This window comes from Prinia subflava, chromosome 4, assembly GCF_021018805.1.
Source record: "Prinia subflava isolate CZ2003 ecotype Zambia chromosome 4, Cam_Psub_1.2, whole genome shotgun sequence".
NCBI classification, from domain to species: Eukaryota; Metazoa; Chordata; class Aves; order Passeriformes; family Cisticolidae; genus Prinia; species Prinia subflava.
In genome coordinates, this window is record NC_086250.1 from 16,431,050 (window position 1) to 16,449,575 (window position 18,526).

The 18,526-nt window shown below is 44.1% G+C and overlaps 1 protein-coding gene across 2 annotated transcripts in view; it reads left to right on the forward strand.

Annotated features, from left to right (window-relative positions):
• TMTC1 (transmembrane O-mannosyltransferase targeting cadherins 1) overlaps window positions 1–18,526 on the forward strand; it is a 136,062-nt gene that overhangs the window by 80,001 nt on the left and 37,535 nt on the right. Inside the window, exons 10-11 of one of the 2 annotated variants that reach the window (XM_063395651.1) lie at window positions 8,426–8,590; window positions 16,726–16,839. In XM_063395651.1, the coding sequence (XP_063251721.1) occupies window positions 8,426–8,590; window positions 16,726–16,839 (279 nt within the window). The remainder of the gene's footprint in view (window positions 1–8,425; window positions 8,591–16,725; window positions 16,840–18,526) is intronic. The other variant, XM_063395652.1, reaches the window with a different exon arrangement.

An 18,526-nucleotide genomic window follows, 5' to 3' on the forward strand; every position in this document is an offset into this window, starting at 1 on the left:
AATCCCCATGGCATTTATTGGATTTTTCATTTATATAATATTTTCTTTCCATAATTCATATAGTAATTAGAAACCTGGAAGGTTTCTGTATTACCTGTAAATATTTCAGGTAGAAATCTGTTGGATGTGAAATGCTGGACTCAAAAACTCTAATGAAGGGGGTTTGTTTATCACGCGACTTTTTGGAAGGAAGGGGAAATGTGTCCAAATGTTGTATTCAAGGGTTAGTGAAATCATTAATTTCTAGCATATTTTCTCTCTAATAAGGAAAAGTTCCTGCATTTTCTCTAATTACATCACATTCTGCCTAGAGGATCACGTTGGTAGTGGAGGTAAATAATTTTGATTACTTAGCTGATCATGTCTAAGTACCTTTAATACAGGCCTATATAGCTTTTAATTTAGAACCAGTGACAAAGTCTTAGCACTAACTCATAAGGTACCTTTCCAAGTCAGATATATTCTTCCAGTGTTTATAGTTCAGCTGCAGACTATTCCAGGAAAAGCCTGCTTAATTCCTGAAAATTTGATATTTTATTCAGCAGGCTCACTATACTTCAAGTGAGTTGCTGGTTCTTGGTTGTCACACTGATACTTCTGAGCTATAGGAATTGCTTTTTTTCCAGTGGGATTTTTTGGTATGTTAAATATTATATCTTGATGGTCTTCCTGAAGTCTTTCAAAACCTCTAGTGAGCAAGAAGAAGTATATCAATTCCATGTCATCCTTAATGAGAGACAGGCAGTTTAAGCAGTGCTTTTCCCATTATCCCCAAAACTCAGTACCAGTGAATGCTGCTGGCTTACTCTGTGGCATAGACACACCCCACATCCTCCTTGCCTTTGGACATGTAGTCCAAAACCTGACTGTTAAACAGGTTTTTCCCTTCTTGTATGTCGTGGTTGCTGGGGGAGGTGAATTTTTCCAGGGAGAGGTAAGCAAGCCAATCAGTAATCAGCTTTCTGCTGGCACCTGGATTGGTCACTCGGAGGTTTGGACACGCCTCTGAGGGCACAAAGAGTTAAAAGCAGGACCCCGAGGGGGTTCAGCCTCTTTTTGGATCCCAGTTTCAGCAGAGAGACGTCTCAGGCCTCCTTCCCCTGCCCAGCCACGAGGCTGGGTGGGGGAGGGGAAGCATGTGGTCGGCTCAGGTAAGCCGGAGCCCCGGGGGGAGAAGAGAGTGGACAGGACTGGAACTGAGCTGCCCCGTCCAGGATGGAGGGGTGGAAAACTGTGGAAGTGCCTTCTGTGTGTGCTCACCCCCTCTTCCCCCCCAAACTCCGGGAGAAGGTGCCCAGCCACGGGGGAGTTGTGGAGCCTGGGAGTGCCTGAGCCTGCACCCTGCCGAGAAAAAACTGTTAACCCTTGCTTGGCAGAAAGAAACTTTTCTTAGACATTGATTCTCATGACTGGTGGTTTTGGAGAGAGGGAAGCGGCCTGGGACCGAGATGATAAAGCATGATTGGAAGGAACCCGATGGAAGAATGAGAGGAGTAGCCTTCTGAGCTGGACTTCTCTTGCATAATGTCAGCCATAGACTGAACTTAAGTCTCTTTTGAACATAAACTGCATTTTGGGTGGATGCAGCTGCCCTGCTTTTGCTACAGTGACTGGCACTTGAGGAGTAGAGCGAGCAGAGAAGAGAGGGGGAGGGTGAGGTGGCGCCCTCTGCCCTCAGGGCAGACCTGCTCCTGGAACCCCGGCCCCTGGGTGAAAAGGGGAGAGCTCGGCATGCAGTATCCTTAAAAAGCCCTGTATGCAGTTTTGGCCTGTGAGACAGCGGTGAGAGCGCTAGACATAGGAAAAAGAGAGAGTCACCCTGGCAGACTTCTCCGGGCGGTGCCACGGGTGACATGGGAACACATAAGGAGTAGACCTGTGTGTTCTGGAGAACAGTCTGTGGTGCCAGAGAGACTCCTCTCTCCCTTGCTGAATTGAAGATTAGTTTGTTTTTGAGTGGTGATTGTTTGATCTAAAACCCAAAGGTTGGTCTGTGAAGAGTGATGGGTGGGGAGGTAGAAACTGGGAGAAGAAATGTTCTAAGAAGTTTTTATTTCTGTCTCTGTGTGTGTTTAAGAGTATTTCTGTCCCTGTTCTTATGTAATTAATAAAGTTTTGGTGGGTTTTTTTTTGTTTTCAAGATTTAAGCCTGCTCTGCTCTGTTCCTGATCACATCCCACAGGAGTTGTTAGAGAAAAAACATATATTCATGGGTGCATTAACATCTGGCCAGTGCCAACCCATGACATTGTACCATGTGGTTGAGAAAGTTTTGGTACTTTGAAACTCACATCTTCCTGTGAAAAATACCACGTTTTAGGTAACTCAAAACTTTTTGCCAAGATGTGCTGACTGTAGTGAAACTTTAGACAAAAAGATTAGAAACAAAAGACTTCTCCAACCCAAGGTGCAGTTTACAGTCAAAAGGAGATGGACAACAAAATCTGGTTGGGGAGAACAGCCCAGAACTTCCCCCTTAGAAGGGGACACTCATCTGAGAGTTGATTTATCTGACATCAAGGTGTATCTGCCACACCCCAGCATCTTTTTGGGGTAATTAGTGCTGATCTAAACCCTGCTGGAATACTTGGTGGTGGCAGTTTGATCTAGACCTGATCTAGGCTCATGCTTACACTTTTGTTACATTATCTAGCCTGTAACTTGCTGAGTTTAGCTGTCCTTGTCCCAGCTGCAGGGCTGGGACAATCCAGCAGTAAACTTGGCAGTGTGTCCTGGGACACAGTGCAAGGTAAACTTCTCTGAATTTCTGGAAAACCTGGGCCAGTGGAGTGTGGTTATTGCAGATAAGCACATGGACTTTTATGGCTGGGGAATTTTGAGGACTCAAAATCCTGCATGTGCACCCACTGCACCCCTGGGTCTGAGCCTGACCTGGCAGAGTGGTTTGAATTCAGGTGATCCAGTTTGCAGGAAGTGCTGCAGCTTCTGAGTGTCTGAATCTTTTGGGTGACCCAGAAAATGGTGGGGTTTTTTTGGTCTAAGATTGGGCTTGATAATCTTGAAAGTCTTTTCCAACCTTAATGTTTCTATGATTTTATGACCCAAGTGCAACCTAACATGCACACACAAATACCCTGTTTCCAGATGGAAACGTTCTTTTTCAAAGGCCAGATTTCATTCTGGCCCAAACAGCTCCAACCTTGAAAAACTTGACATTTTTCATAAAACAGCATCTTTGCTACTCTGCCAGCACAACTCAGCACTGGAGCTACGTGCCTGAGAGTGCTTTTTGGGGCAGAAAGAGCCACCCTGGCTATGCTTATTTTTACCAGTGCTCCTTTCCACATCTGACTGTTCTAGGGAGGCAGGAGCAGCCCACAGGGCATGCCAAGCTTGCTTTTTGCAATCAATTACTCTCCATTAGAGAAGTGTGAGCAGAGCTGATGAGTTTAACAGGGATGAACTGTCTTTTCCCCTGCAGCAACAGCCCTGCCTGCAAGCTGCATTTCAGCTGGCTTTGCCTCTTCCTCTCAGTGCCTTTCCCCTGCTCAGGCTGCAGAGCTGGAGTAGCTAGGACTAAGAGCATGTCAAATGTGTTGTGCCAGGTAATATTTGTGTGGTGCTGAGGCTTAGAAGCTTGTGGGGAACTATAAAACAGAGAATCCAAATATTTGTGTTCAGCATTTGGACCTGGCAGCAGACACAGTTCTTCTGAAGGGCTGTGCTCGCTGCTCTCTGAAGGGCAGCAGCAGAGCATGCATTTAGTCATGAACACAAGGGTTAAACTTGCTTCAGAGCAGTGTGGAAGCGAGGGTTGATTTTTATGGAGGGAAAGGGAGTCATCTTAAATAAGTGCTGGAAATCAAGAAGGAGTTTTGCAGCCCAGAAAGAGCCTCCCGGGTGAAATGTCACAGCCAAGTGCATTTTCTGGTCTCAGTATACTTTTGATATAATCCCTTTTGTTGCATTAGCAGCCCCTGAATATGGCAACATTCCTTCCATGTTTCCACAGCCTGCTTATAGGCAACTCTTTCCCGAACTGATATGTATGCATGGATGCATCTGGATTCTTATCTAGGCTGAGCTATGAAATCTGGAGTAACTGCTTTGATGAAATCAGTGGATTTACTCCAAGTTTACATTAGTGTAGTTGAGATTAAATCACTTTTTAAAAAAACCCAAACAACAAGTTCACAAGATTTGACATCCACAAAATTACCATTAAAAAGTGTTAGGAAAGCATCTTTTCTGCATAGTTTCTCCCACCTTTTATAAACTCCTTTTACAGCCATACCTGGGTGAGTTAGAAAAGGCTGGAACTGCAGCTGCTGGTGTGCAGGCTGGTTGTCTCAGAACCCCAGCTCTCAGCCTGCTCTGACCATGCACTGTGCAAAGTCACTTGAAAAATGCAATAGGAAGCAAGACTAGAACATGCCTTGCTCTTCAGGAGTTTTCCACAGCAGTAGGTCTCCTAGCAATTTCTGAAGGAGGTAAAATGGTTTCTGATGCAGGCAGAGCATCCTGATGATCCTGGGCTGTGGCACATGTGGCTTTGATTAGATGCCATAACCACAAGAGCCAAATGCAGTGAAACCATTCCTGACTTTTACTAAGAAGGGAGAAACCTGATCCACAGAGAGCAGAGCTGTGTGCAAGCATCTTCAGCAACAGCCTTGCCTTGGGAAAGGAGCCGTAATGGCCAAAGGAAAGGTTGAATTTGCAATCCAATTACCCAAGATGTGTTTGCAAATATTAAGTATATGCTGTTCTGACTCTAGCTTTAATGGGGCAATGCATATAGAGCACCATGGGAAATAAGGTCTATATGCCACTACATTTCCATCTGCTTGAGCCTCACTTTGCTTCCTTACAGCGGAACAATTTTAACAAGCCAGAGGAATTATAAATAAAAATGTGTCATTACCCAGCTCCCTGTGTACTGTCTGCCAGAATCACATGGCAATAGCCTAGAGGGTTTCCCTGCTGGGGTGCCTGGCCCTTGGCCCTCGCTGCAGTTCAGGGCATGCCTAAGGTACCACTTTAATACTGCAAGAGTCTGAAACTCTGAGGAATCATGAAACCATTGGCTTGTTGGTCCGTTTGCCAACCTATTCTGCATCCTGGAGTTTCTGAAGTTACAGGTTCTCCTGTAATGCATGCTCATTGTGAGCCCACATGAAATCTACTACCATGTTAATGTGGTGGGCTGTTTCTCAGGACCTCAAGGACCAAGCTGGCATGGACCTTTTGCTGCTGTAGCAGGCTGTCACTTATTCTACAAAAGCCAAAAAAAAAAAAAAAAAAGAAAGAAAACAAGCTTAGCAGTTTTACAATAATCCAGTGGAAAATGGATTTAGAAAAATGGTTTGGGGATTTTGCTTGTTTCCTGTTGTTTTGGTTTTGCTAAAAAGTATTTCAGAAAAGTGCTTGTATGGCAGTGCTGAGAGAAAAGCCCTTCAGGAGAAATGGTTCCCTCCCTAGGAAATGCTAGAGTTAAGTAAGAAACCAAATAACCCCCAAACCTGAAACCCTGCAGCCTCAATACATATGCAGTAGCTTCTGAGATGTCTGGAATGTTAGTACTTAAGAGCAAGTTTTTCAAGTGGTAAACAAGTCTTTGATGAAAGGTCCTTTTGAGACATTTTCTTTTTTTTTTTTTTTTTCTGTGTGTGTGAGTAAAGCCTGATTTCCTGGGAGCCAGTGGTAAGGTTTGATACAGAGTCAAGTCCCTGATCAGTCTGAGAAGAAAAGCAAATCTATTTGAAATGTTCTCTGTGTTTGTAGGCAGTGGCAGGGTCACAGCAGAGTTAACCACATTGGGAGCATTACCTGGCAAGTTACCTTCATCATCTGAGTGCAGCCTCACCTGTACAGGCTCTCCACCAGGGTACCACTTGATAAAAGTCAGAGCAGCTTCAAAAGGCTCCTCTGAAGCCTGGTGAGGTCGGGATCAAGGGGAGTGGGATGAACTTACATCTAGGGATGAAGCGTGGTGGGGTGGGGGGACTCTCCAGGTCCAGTGACTGATGGAGCAGCTCCATCTTTGCAAGTTTGGTGCTTCACTGGTTCAAAATGTCATGGTCTCTGTGATAGAGTTAATTTCTGTACTGGGTCTGTTGGGTCTAGTGTGAAACAAGTGAAGTAAGTAATGACAGATTATGTGGTTTTGGAACTAAGAAACAATAGTAATATAATTATGAGGTTTTGACAGATGCTTTGATACATTGGTGTGGACACTCTGTTTAGAGCAGATCAGGGGATCTGGAGGAGGTGTAATGTAATGCTGAATGTGCCTCAGACCGAGTACTGCTGCTAAGGCAGAAATTCCCAACAGCTGGGACAGGATTTGACATAAATACCAAGACATTGACGTTTGCATATTTGTTTTCTGGATGCATTCACAATTCTGTAGAAAGGGTCTGTTCTTGAATATGTGGAGGTACAGGGAAATTACTTTGAAAGTGGCCTTGTGCTAAAGCAATTAAATAATATTTATTTCAGATAATTAATTCCAAGGGAAGGATAAAATCGGGGAAAGGCAAAATAACAGAGCAAAAACCATCTGCAGGCTTTTGAGGCATTTCTTGTTGGAAAGGGAGGGATTATTACTGAGATTAGCTTTTCAGAGGTTTTAAAGTAGGGTTCAATAACTGTAAAGTCTGGGTTGTTTGGCATCTCTATAGTTCCGTATGCCTGCTTGAAGTTAATGTAGGTGTAATAAATATGTATGTGCAAAAGAGTTAATGGAAAAACAGCACAAGTACAACAAGAAATGTGTTACAGCAAAGTGCAAGCATAATTGAGTGACGTAAATATATAGGTAACCACTTCTTAAAAATGAGAGAACTCAAAAACAACAGTGAAAGAGTTCTGAGTGATCAGATCTGATGCTGTCTCTGGATTTGCCCCATATGTCTATACTTCTCTCAGTGTTCTAGAAAGCACCCGTACTGTGCCAGAGACAGTGCAGTGGTGCTAAGCAGTACGTACAACAAAGGCAGGTTTTTTCTGCAGTGGAAGGAAGAATTCTTGTCCTTCTCCATCTTTGTGAACCCTAAGTAATAACAATGTGTCCAGCTCTCCAAGAGGGCAGAGAAACCATACCAAGAAGCACACACAGACCTCCTCAAATATGGACCATTTTCCTTTTTCTGATTTCCACATTGATTTTCACCATCTTGCATGCTTGCCTGCAAGGTCACCTCTGACAGGGAAATTTTGTTCTTAGTTTTTCTTACCTTGTAGCATTCTCACCGGGAAGTTGTTCAGATGTCTCTATACAGACCAGGAAAGCCTGTAAATCTCTGACCAGAGTGTGGGCAGGTGCAGTGATCTCTCTACCTCCAGCCTGCCTGCTTTTAAATGTGGATTCAGCTGGGGTTCAAGGTGTGGCAGTGTTTGGAAAGGACTGTGCTTTTGTCCCTGTTTATTGATTGTCTGCAAATGTTATTTGAGATCCTTCTGCTCCCTTATTTCATCAGGGAGAGCTGCCTGGACTAAGATAAGTTTTAAGTCTAGCACTAAATCAGGTGCTAAGCAACCTGAAGAGTTCTACATACGCTAATGAAATTTGTTGAGCAATAGAAATTTAAATTCGTTGTAAAAATTTACAAGTAGAATTAGCAATTATGAAGTACAGCAACCAAAAGCACTGAATTTCCAACTCAGAGAGACATCATTGGAGGAATTAACATAACCCTTGAATTAAGGTAAATAATTACTGAATTGATTTAAATTTATTCAGGAGTAAGACTTCAGTCCAAATTTGGCTTGTGAAAATGCCACAGTAGTAATCCATGGAGAGCCATGGAAGTGCTGGGGGCTGGAGATGACTGTGTGTCAGTTCATGGGAGGGCAGCAAGGAAGATCTGCCAGCACATCTCAGCTCTTTTGAGCTGGGCACTAGAAGGGACAGGCTGGCCTTGATGTGAAGTGCAAGACCCAGGCAGGCACCTCTGCCTTTTGGTGGTCTCTGTCACGTGCTCCTGCAGCAGCACTGACTACAGCACTCGCTCTCCTGCCGCAGCTTCACAATCTGTAAACTGGAATTAATCGCAGCCACCACTGGGATTGTTGAGAGACTTCCCCCTGTTAAAATGCCTGTCATTTCCACACTGCTCCAGTAGTGCTCAGTATTACTGTTATTACATGGTGCTTTCTTAGCTTGCTGTTCAGAAAGGCAGCTGCCTTCTGTGGCTGGTGTAAGCTACCATTATGCTGGGTGGTATTATGTATGCGACTGTACTTTTGGCATCCGGGTCTATCATTTAGATTAATTTGGAAATTGTGGAGTGACTTGAGGAAAACTGCTATTGAATTGAAGTTTGTTAGCCCAGAAAATATCATTAGCCCGAACCCCCCTGTAATTGTATAATAAATGCAATACTGGATGGTCTTGCATATAAACCAGACACTTGAAATATAACTTTTGCTACATTCCACCTTTCCTTTTTCTTTTTTTCAGTATGGGGTACTGCATCCTTTTTGTCCATGGTCTAAAAAAGCTGTCTATGTGGCTAAATAAATGGAGAATTACTGTTCCCACCCTCTTTGCTTTGCTGCTGCTGCTCTTCTCTTGGAAGACTGTGAAACAGAATGAAATCTGGCTGTCACGAGAATCCCTTTTCAGGTAGGAGTGACCACAGGAGAATACTTGCAAGTTCATTGTTTAAAATAAGTTTGTCACATGGAATAGTTTTCTTTAGAAAAAAAGTTGTGCTATTGATGTATTGATCTAATTAACACTTTTATTATCATAAAATAACACTTTCTGTTGTCTGATAGCTGCAAAACCTGGTATCAGTAGTTAATATGCTGATGGACAAACTTTGGTTCTGACAAGCATATTTTTAAGACATGCTGGTTTTAAATAACTTTGATTCTGTAGATTTAATGATAGTGTAATGCTTTCATTTCTAAAGGCATAGCAAAAGTTTTTTGCAATGCTTCAGAATGCCATAGTAACGCTACTGAATATATTGAAATTTCTTTAGCAATGTTCTAATGACAAAAATAAAATGCCACAAAGTGCCAAACTTAATGTACCATATTTCATTTTATTTGATTACTCTTTGCCAAACAGCTCTGTTAACAACCTCATTTATGTATTTTCTTGCTTTGAAACAGACTGTTTCATTTTGTGTTTTGCTACAAAATGTATTGCATTTGCCTCCAGCTGCTTTCAGCAGTTGTCTAATTGTGAAGTAATTGCAGAAACGCAGGTGATCTGCACACGGGTTGAGCTTTATTTCCTAACTTATAGGCCAGAGCAAAGTTTAATTTATGCAGCACTAAAAGTATGAAATTGTTTTTTATGTGTACTCTTTGGTCTTCAGGAAACACTACTGAAGTGGTTGGAGCTCTCTTAGTGGGGCTGTTTTTTACAAAATCTGGAACTGGGGTTTCTTCCTTCTGCATGATTCACAGAAAATCCTGTCTTGGAAGGGACCCACAAGGATCATTGAGTCCAGCTCTTGAGTGAATGGCCCATTGAGGGATGGGATCAAACCCTCAGCCTTAGCACTGTTAACACCACACAATGACCCGGTGAGCCAGTCTCAGTTCCCTCAAACACTGTTTGCTCTCCCAGCAACAGCAGCCATGGTGACTGGCCTGGACTCACACAGCACATGGGGCACACCTCCAGCCCAAACCTGGCCACTTGGAGGAAGGGAGGAGGATTTCCAAGGTGGACCACTCTCTTACTGAAGGGGAGGTGGGAATATGACAATCCCATTTGCAGACTTGCAGGCATCATATGGTTTTGTGTTGTGCACAGCTGTGGTCACCCATGTCTAGGAACGATGAAGTTAAAGTGTAGCAGATGACAGGAGGACATTTCCTTCTACTGAGGAGTGTTCTAGGGACAATATGGAGTGCTGTGGGGTCTGTGGCAGAAGAGGGATAGGGTCATGTCTGCTTAGTTGGATACAAATGGAGTTGTGTCCTTCCAGCCTCCGTTCAAAGCAGGGTTACTATTTACTGGCCGCTCCTGTTCCCTTGCTGCAGTGTAGCTCTGAGCTGGAACTAATACACCTTTTCCTCCAGGAAGGGACTTGGGGTAGCCCAGGGCAATACTCAGGGCTCAGTGCCTTAGGCTGAACTGTTTAGCTCTTCAGCTCAGGTATTTTGGGGACCATACCAGGAGAGAGGTCTGCCCCAGGCTTTTGAGGGGATGGCAGAACTCTCTGGATCACCTCGTATTGTGGGCTGCCCCTGAGAGGAATCAGCAGCAGCTGCTGAAAAAAAGCACTGTAAGAACAGGGCCAGCAACAATAATGCTTCTCTCCAGTTCTTTCCCAGCTTGCAGTAATCTGCAATTTAAAGACTTCCTGAGTCAGGAGTTACTTGCTATTTTTGCTTTTAACAACCACTGATGGACTTTTCTTCCATAATGTCTCTGACTGCTTTTTCAAATCTATTTATAGTTTTGGCTTCTATAGCATCCTGTGCTCTGGGCTCCATAGTAAATTACAGAGTGCACACACTAAGATTTCCCTCTGTGTGCTGTGAGCCTTCTGCCTGATTATAAGGTTTGGTGTCCCCTGGTTCTGGTGTGCTGGATGAACTGTGAGTAACCATCCCTTGTCACTTAGGATAAAGGCACTTCCATGCCTTGAACCCCCATGCCTTCACCTAAGGCTGTCTCCTTCTCATGCTGAAATCAGCTGGTCTTGTACTCCCTTCACATGGAAGCTGTTCTGCATGTCTGATTCCTCTTGTCAGTCTTCTCTGGATACTTTCATACTCTAATCCATCCTTTTGAGAAAGAGGCCAGAATCACCTTTCCAGAGGTATGTGCAGCACAATAACATAGGACTGCTTTCTGGTTTTTGTTCTCTTCTCCTACTAATTCCTAATCTTCTGCTTGCCTTTTATGACCTCTCTTAAGCAGTGAGTGGTAATTTCACAGCACTCTCAACGCAAATTCCAAGACACCTACTGTGACTGGAAATACCAGGGTTTTAGACATCAATCTGTGTGCAGATTTAGAGTGTGTGTGTACACACTCTCTGGTGCTTGTGTCTGTACTAGCACTGTGTTTCTTTTTTCTCAGTCTTCAGTACTGTGGGATCCTTTTGCAATAAAGTGTAGTTAATTCTCTCAGCGTGATTCACATTAGTATCATCAGCAAACATGTCCCCTCCATATTTGCTCCCTTTTCAAGATCCTTTGTGAACACCTGAAGTAGCTCAGGTGCCATTGCATGTCTCCTGGGAACCTGCTTGCACTCTTCTCCAGCTGTAAAAACTGTTCACGTATTCATGCTCTTTGCTTGCTATCTTTCAACTGAGTATTGATTCATGAGAGGATCTTCCCCTCTTACTCCATGATGCCTTGAAGAAATTGGAAGTCTTCAGTGAGGGATTTTATTTAAAAAAAACCCCTTTGAGCATTTAAGTGCTCAGCATTGGTGTATGTGATGTTGATTGACTGGGTTATATCTGGATATTTATAAAGGCTTTCCATAGTTTCAATAACAATATAAACCTGTTGAGTTTATAAAACGCCAGCAGAGCTTCCCAAATAACTTCTTTCTGCAATATGCAAGGCTAATTCTTTGTTGGACTTAGTTATCCAGAAATGTGCTAGAATCAGGATTTATTGTGATTTTCCCCAAATTACTGAAGTGAAAATCAGACTTTCTGGTCTGTTTCCCCCTCAAGATCCCTTCCCTGGAGCCAAATGAAGTCATGTTCATCAACTTCCATTCCCCTAGTGCCCGTCTCATTTAAATTACAGGCTACCTACCGCAGCTAGTAGCTGCATGTTTGATGTCCTTTGGACACATTCTGCCAGGCCCAATGGATTCATAACTGCTCTGGGTGTTGATTTGTTTTAAAGCCTCTTTTACTGCCACTTCACTTAGAGACAGTGCTCCGGTCTTGCCCTGGGAGGAGAGGCTCCTGTGTGGCAACTCCTTTGGTTTCCCCATAGTGAGCTCTGGTGCAGAGAATCCATTTAGCTCTTCTGCTGTGGTCTTTTCTTCTTCAAGCACTACTTTTAGACCTCCATCATCTATTTGCCTTAGGGGATCTTTGGCAGGTTTCCTCTATCTGATGTATTCCATTATTAGCTTTGATAGTTTTAGCAAGTTTTTCTTCAAATCTCTTTTGGTCTGCCTAATTATGGTTTATGTTTAACTGGCTGACGCTTACGCTCTTTTCCTTTTTCCTTCTGTAGCTGTTCCTTTTTAAAGAACAGTTTTCATTTCTTATAGCTGTCTTCACTGTGCTGCTTACCTTTATTGACCTTTTTCTTGTTCTTTTAAGATCTTCTTTGATAGGTGCTACACATCTCTCACAAGTCTGTAATGTGGTAGGACCCTCCTTGTTGATGGGAAGGAAATGCAAAAGAAGAATAGCATAGCAAAAAGATAATGTCATCCCAGGAGTGAGAGATCTCCTCTTTGGGGCAGAAGGAGGAGGCTGATGAGGAGAGGTGGGAGAAGTGGATGGAGGTATGTGAAACAACAATAAATTTTAATGGACAGAACAGGAGGAGGTACAGAGCAAATCTATAGATGTGGGAAAGGAGACATAAATCAACCTACTTGGTATTCTCTGTGTATTGAATTTTTTTAAGAAGTCTATGCTGTGAGAATCTTTACTCACAATCCAAGTTCCTCATTCTTCTTTCTCCGGTTGCTGCTTTAATTAATTACTACTTCCCTCCTCTTAGTTTTTTTTCCTTTCACCTCTACTTTTTGTTCCTCCATTTGCTTGTTTCTGCAGGATTCATCTGCCTTGGTTCCCTTGGCTGAGGCCTATTCCATTAAATATGCTTTTTCTGTGCTGGTCCAGGAGATGTTTGTACACTCAGTGTGTTCCTAGTTTTGTGCTTGTACCTCATTCTGTCCCTTTCTCAAAACTTACCCTATTTTGACATGGTGTGACACTGTTGCCATCTCTGGGCCACTGTGGCCACTCAGTCTTTAGCCCAGGGACCAAGTTTCCTGGATGCAGAAATCCTGCCAGGTCCTGCCTGAAAGCAGGGGGAGCAGCGTGGGGGAGGATGCTGCTGTTTGAGGAAATGATGCATCTCCACATAGATGCACAAGCATGTGGGCAAAGACTAAATGAGAAGCAAATAAACCACAAGTATAAGACATGGCCAAATATATAGAGATATTTGAGGCATGTTATTCCGAGACATCTCTAGAAGCCCCAGGCAGTTTGTCTTACTGTGTTGGCAGGTGATCAGGGACCACGTACTTGTTAATTATTTAAGGAACCACCCTCTAGAGTGAGTGCACAGGCCAGGAGGTCAGGCTCAAACTGTGGTCAGCGCTGATGTCTGAAGCCAGGAGAGGGAGGGGAGAGCTGTGGCTGACCTCTGCATCCGCTGTACTGACCTTTGCAAGGCTTGTCAAGCTGCCATGTTTCCTGCTGCTCCTGGAAAGCGTCCTCACACGCTGCCCATGTTTGTGACAGTGCCTGGAAACCCAGTTGTAACCAGCAAAGGAACTGTACAAAAATGATGCTTTCTTAGTCAGCAGCTCTCTTTCCCAAGCCAGGTCTGCTGACTTCAGGAATTTGCAAAAACTGCTCCAGCCCCAAAAGTGGCATTTACTCCTGTGTTATTTTGTTAATTCTGAAAGCTGGCTCAGCTGAGGAGAGCAAGTCCCATTGCATTTTGGGCATCTTCTTTAGGACAGTTTAATATGGCCCAGCACAGATATCTGTGAAATCAGTACAAGGGTAGGAGGCCAAGGAAGGTGGTTGTTTGTGTCACCCAGAGAAAAATTTGGTGTAGGAAACCTTTGTTGGTGATAACTGTTCCCAAAGCAGAGGAGACACCATCCGTTTCCCAGGGCTCCTGCTGAGGCAGGCGTGGTCTCATATTCTTCTAAACTGAGCACTTTTCATATGGATATCACAGAAAATCAATGAAGCCTCAGCCCTGCACCCAGTCACTGTGTTGAGCAGAACGCACACTTAGGAAAACCAGAGAGGGGATCACAGGGCGTTTTTCCCAACTGAAGTGGAATTTGGATGATGCTGGTATTTGAGGTTGGAAAATACCACTGGTATTTTATTTCTCTTATTTATGGCTAATAAGCTTTTTGTTTTTCCCTGGGGAGGAAGTGTTACGTAAAAAGGTTTGCCTATTGTTTATTTTCCATTTGTGTCGCTTACTGCTGTCGTAGAAATCTGAAGGGAAGGAAATCCTCTGGAGAAGTGACGTCCAATGTCAGTGGGCTCGTTTCTGGCTGGAGCCAAATCAGTGCCGTAGGTGTTCAGAAGGGCATGTGTGTGACTGGATGGGGAACAGGGAAATAGGAGAGTTTGGAAAAGCACACTGGAAAATTATATTGAAATTGTGAGACTATGAGCTTGTGGGAAGCATAAATGGAAAAACATTGTGTTCTGCTTTGTTATTTATACTCCACCCTTTCCTCTTGGCTTTCAGTGTGGACATCATTGTTTCCTCTGTCAACGAGCAAACAGCGTTCTTGACTGGTCAGGAATCAGTTAGCAGGAGTGTTTGCCTAAACTCTCCCAAAAATTCCCCTCTATATCCAGCGCTGTGTTTGCTCCCTCCTCCAGCGCAGAGGCTCCAAGCAGCCTCAATCATTGCTATGTGCATTTGCAAAATGAAACATTCCCCCTCCCCGCCTGTGTGAGGAGAATAAATAGGTCAATATGAGCAGTGTGATGCAGAAGAGAGCATCTTAAGACCCCAAACCCATTTCTGCCTTTCCTGTGTCACCCCTGCCACCAGCAGAAGCACGCAGATGCCAGAAGCTTTATTAATGATGTTTTAATAAATGAGACCAGCAGAATTAGTGATAAATTCTACTTAAAGGAAAGCAGTCCAGAATTAAAATATTTAAACATATGCATCTTACTGTTAAAACTGTATCTCATTAGAACTGAAGTGCTCGTGCATGTGTAATGTCCTCCTCACTGTTCGCTCAGTCTGCAGAGGCTGCAGCAGAGCAACTCCTTGCACACAGCTCTGAGAGAGCAGCAGTTTGGAGTGCCATGTCTCTGCCTGTAACACTGATGCTGATGTAATGAAACCCTCTCTGTATAAGAATTAATATTCCAGTAATGCCCAGAGGTTGTATGTGTGTAGTTAATAGCTCCCAAGGCCAATGGAAATTAACACAGCCATAGCAGTCACACATTACTTGCTGCTGGTGCAGTATATCTTTGTGAAAACTAATATAGAAAATCATTCTCTTAAGAATAGCATCAATTAACTGATTTAATTCAGCGATTAGTCACAAAATGTCTTATTCCTGTAGTGCTCCCAGTAAGTAATTTGGAAATACCTGATGATTAGGAAACAAAATGCAAGGTGTACTTTTAATTTTAGTAGGCAAACCATGGCTGTGTTGAGCTGAATTCTGCAAGGCAGTTGTGGGTGAAGCTTTGGAAGCTCTCACAAGTAGGTGTTAGTGATGCTGGATGCCACTGGCTGCTGATAACCATATTTGCCACTACAATTCCTCAGTGGTGTTCTGCAATGAAATCCCCCTCAAAGGGTTTCTGCAGCTCTGGGTGCATTCTTCCCATGCAAGAGTGTGTGCACCCCACAGCAGGGGCTGCCTGTGACCCTGTCTCATTACGGTTAACTTCTATGCTAACCAAAATTAAACAGGAGAGATAGACGAGGCAAAGCAACAAGACTTGGGAATTTTCTGATCCTTGCTTTTCCTACCTGAGGTAGCAGCACTGGAGATGCTGGGAGTAGAAAAGAGAGTAGCTGGCAGGAATCTGCTTGTGAGCAAGAAACAGCACTTTGTCTGCTTTTACATGAACAGATTCATCCATCCTTATTTCCCGTTACTTCAGAGAGCCCCTATTTATGTGCTGGAAAGGATTCTCCCATTAAACGGAGTACTGACTTCTCTGGATTCTTGCAGGGGAAATGTTTCCGTGGTGTACATGCTCCTGTGATTTCTTTCTCTGTTTAACCTTGAAATGGCATTTCCTCTGGCTGTGCAAGGTGTACCTTGCTTTCTGTGCTCTCAATTAAGCGAGTAAGCATATGCTTGCTTTTGTCTTTGTGCCCTCATTATTAATTCCAAATGTTGGGTTCAGTCTGCACATGGCAGGGGAGACAAAGGGGAGGGATGGGGTGGCTGTGCAGCCAGATATCCTCAGTCATGTATTATAATGCCAGAGTGTTATTTTTGCCACCTAAGGGTGAGAGTCCCATTAGCCCTCCCCTCCTGGCCGTACTCTGCTCAGCCTTAAGCAGTGCACATATGCTGGTACTTGGAATATGCCATGTATTCCATCTAGTGGCTGATGCACATGGGAAAGATACCCTCTTTCTGGTATCTGCAGGGCCGGATTTAAATCAAGATTTTCATAAGATGCTTTGTGAAGCTTTATAAGACACTCAGGTTCCAGCAGGGACCCTGTTTGTAGAAAGTACTACATGCTTTCCCTCTAAATATTAACCGTTTAGGTTTTGGTTTTTCAGTTTAATAACTCAGATTTTAAAATACAGCAGCATCTGGCCACAGGGAGTGTAGCAGCGTTGCTGCTGGAAGTGCCTGCGGTGACAGCGACCAGGACGAGCTGAATTGCTGCCACACATTTATGTCTGCCTGGGGCACTGGGCGCGTGGGACAAGCTCCGAGTTACAACTTGAGCTGTGTTGGCACAAATGCCCAGGAGGTGACGAGGTGCTCGGATTATGAGCAAGCTTTTCAGGAGAAGGGAGGGACTGCGAGAAGAAGGTGGACCCAGAGGAAGATGGGGTAACCTGGCTGCTAACGGTGTCCTGCTTCTGTTCTCTCCACAGCTCAGGAGTGAAGACCCTGCCCCACAACGCCAAGGTGCACTACAACTATGCCAATTTTTTGAAAGACCAGGGCCGTAACATTGAAGCAATCTACCACTACAAAACTGCTCTCAAGTAAGTCCCTGAAGACTGGTGGAGCTCCTGCTGTTAACCCATCTCCTTCCTGACAGGCGTGGGGCAAGTTGGCTGCTCCTCATCCCCGGCTCCTTGGGAATAGCTTGGCTTTGGGAGCCTGGGAAAGTTCCCTGGCTCGGTGTTTGTGTGTCTTGAAATGAGGTAGCCTGGCTTCCCTCCAGCTCCACGTGTGTGTGTGCACTTCAGTATATGAGATAGAAATGTTACCATAGCTACACGTTGAGCGATGAGGTGTCATTTACGCAGCTGAATGTATGCTGGTAAGCAGGAGGTAGTTGTTCTAAATGCATTTTCAGGTTCCTGGGCCATTTATCTTTGTAAATTGTTAATGGTGCATGCCTGGAAAATGTCAGTGTGGTAGCCATCTGAAGTGCAGTAACAATAATGGTGCTTACTACTTGTATTGAGGTTTCTGTCCACAGAGCTTTGCATGAACGCTAAACTAATTGATCCTGAAAATGCTCCTGTGCAGTAACAGGGCAAATATCATTGCTGAGGTTCTGTACAGGGGGAAGCTGAAGCAGCAGGATGAATTGCCTTGCTTGTAGATCAAGGCCCAGGGCCGGGCTGTAATACGGGAAATGTCCCGTGGTATCTTCCTTCACACACAGATAGGGTTGCTCCCTGTGAGCAGCTTCCTTCCACTTGCTGCTCCTGCCAGTGCTGTTCATGCAGCTTAGCTGCTCCCCAGGCAGTGCTCAGTACACCAAGCAGGTCACCCCAGTTCCCCAAACCTCTCCCCTCTGATCCTTGGGAGAAAGGACAAGCCCCTCTGGGGAATGAACGCAAGGAAAAGGACTGGGGGGATGGTGTGGTGGGGAAAGGGAAAGCAAGCACAGAGTGTGCAGGTAGTGTTTTCTCGAATTAGAAGCTTGTTTGGGAAGGACAGACAAGGTGAAGAGTGGCTCTGATGGACAGCAAGAGCAGAGCTTAACTCCATAGGGCATGCCAGGAGGAGGAAGAAATGTTCTTTCCTGACATGTGATGTGACAGAAAACTCCAGAAATTACATGTGTGTTTTGTCTTTTGGTCAGCTGAGCGGGTTATGATAAAAGCTCTCCAAAGGCTCCTAACCCACCCAGGCTGACCTGTTAGGACAGGAGTTCATTGTCACTGAGGAGGGCCTGAAGCTGGATGAAGGTGATTTTTAGCTTTTTTGAGCAACATCTTGTTCTGGGCATTTCGGAAGTCATTTAGAAAAACCTTTTATTTTTTTAAAGTTTCCAATAATGGAATATCCAGCACAACCACCACTAAACCGTACTGAAGGTTAATTACATTGGCTGTTAAAAATGTCCTCCCTTATTTTTAGACTGATTTGTTTAATGCCAGCATCCAATCATTGAATTTGTTTGCACCTTTCAATGCCACATTGAAGATCCCATTACCAAAAGTCTATTTTCCATAGAGTCATCAACTCCTCCCTTAACCTGCTGCTTGATAGGTGCTGGTTTTTTCAGCATCACAAGGTTTTGCAGTGCTCCAGTTGTTCCTGTATTTAGTCTCTGAACTTTTTCTAATTTACCAGAAAAGCCCATTGCAAGTTAAAAAGAAGAGGGACTGACAAAAATTATCCAAGCCCTGTGGTGGAGTGCACAGAGTAATGTAGCTGCTCCTACCAACATTGCCTCTGCTTGTGTAAATGGGATTTGCAGACAAAAGATCT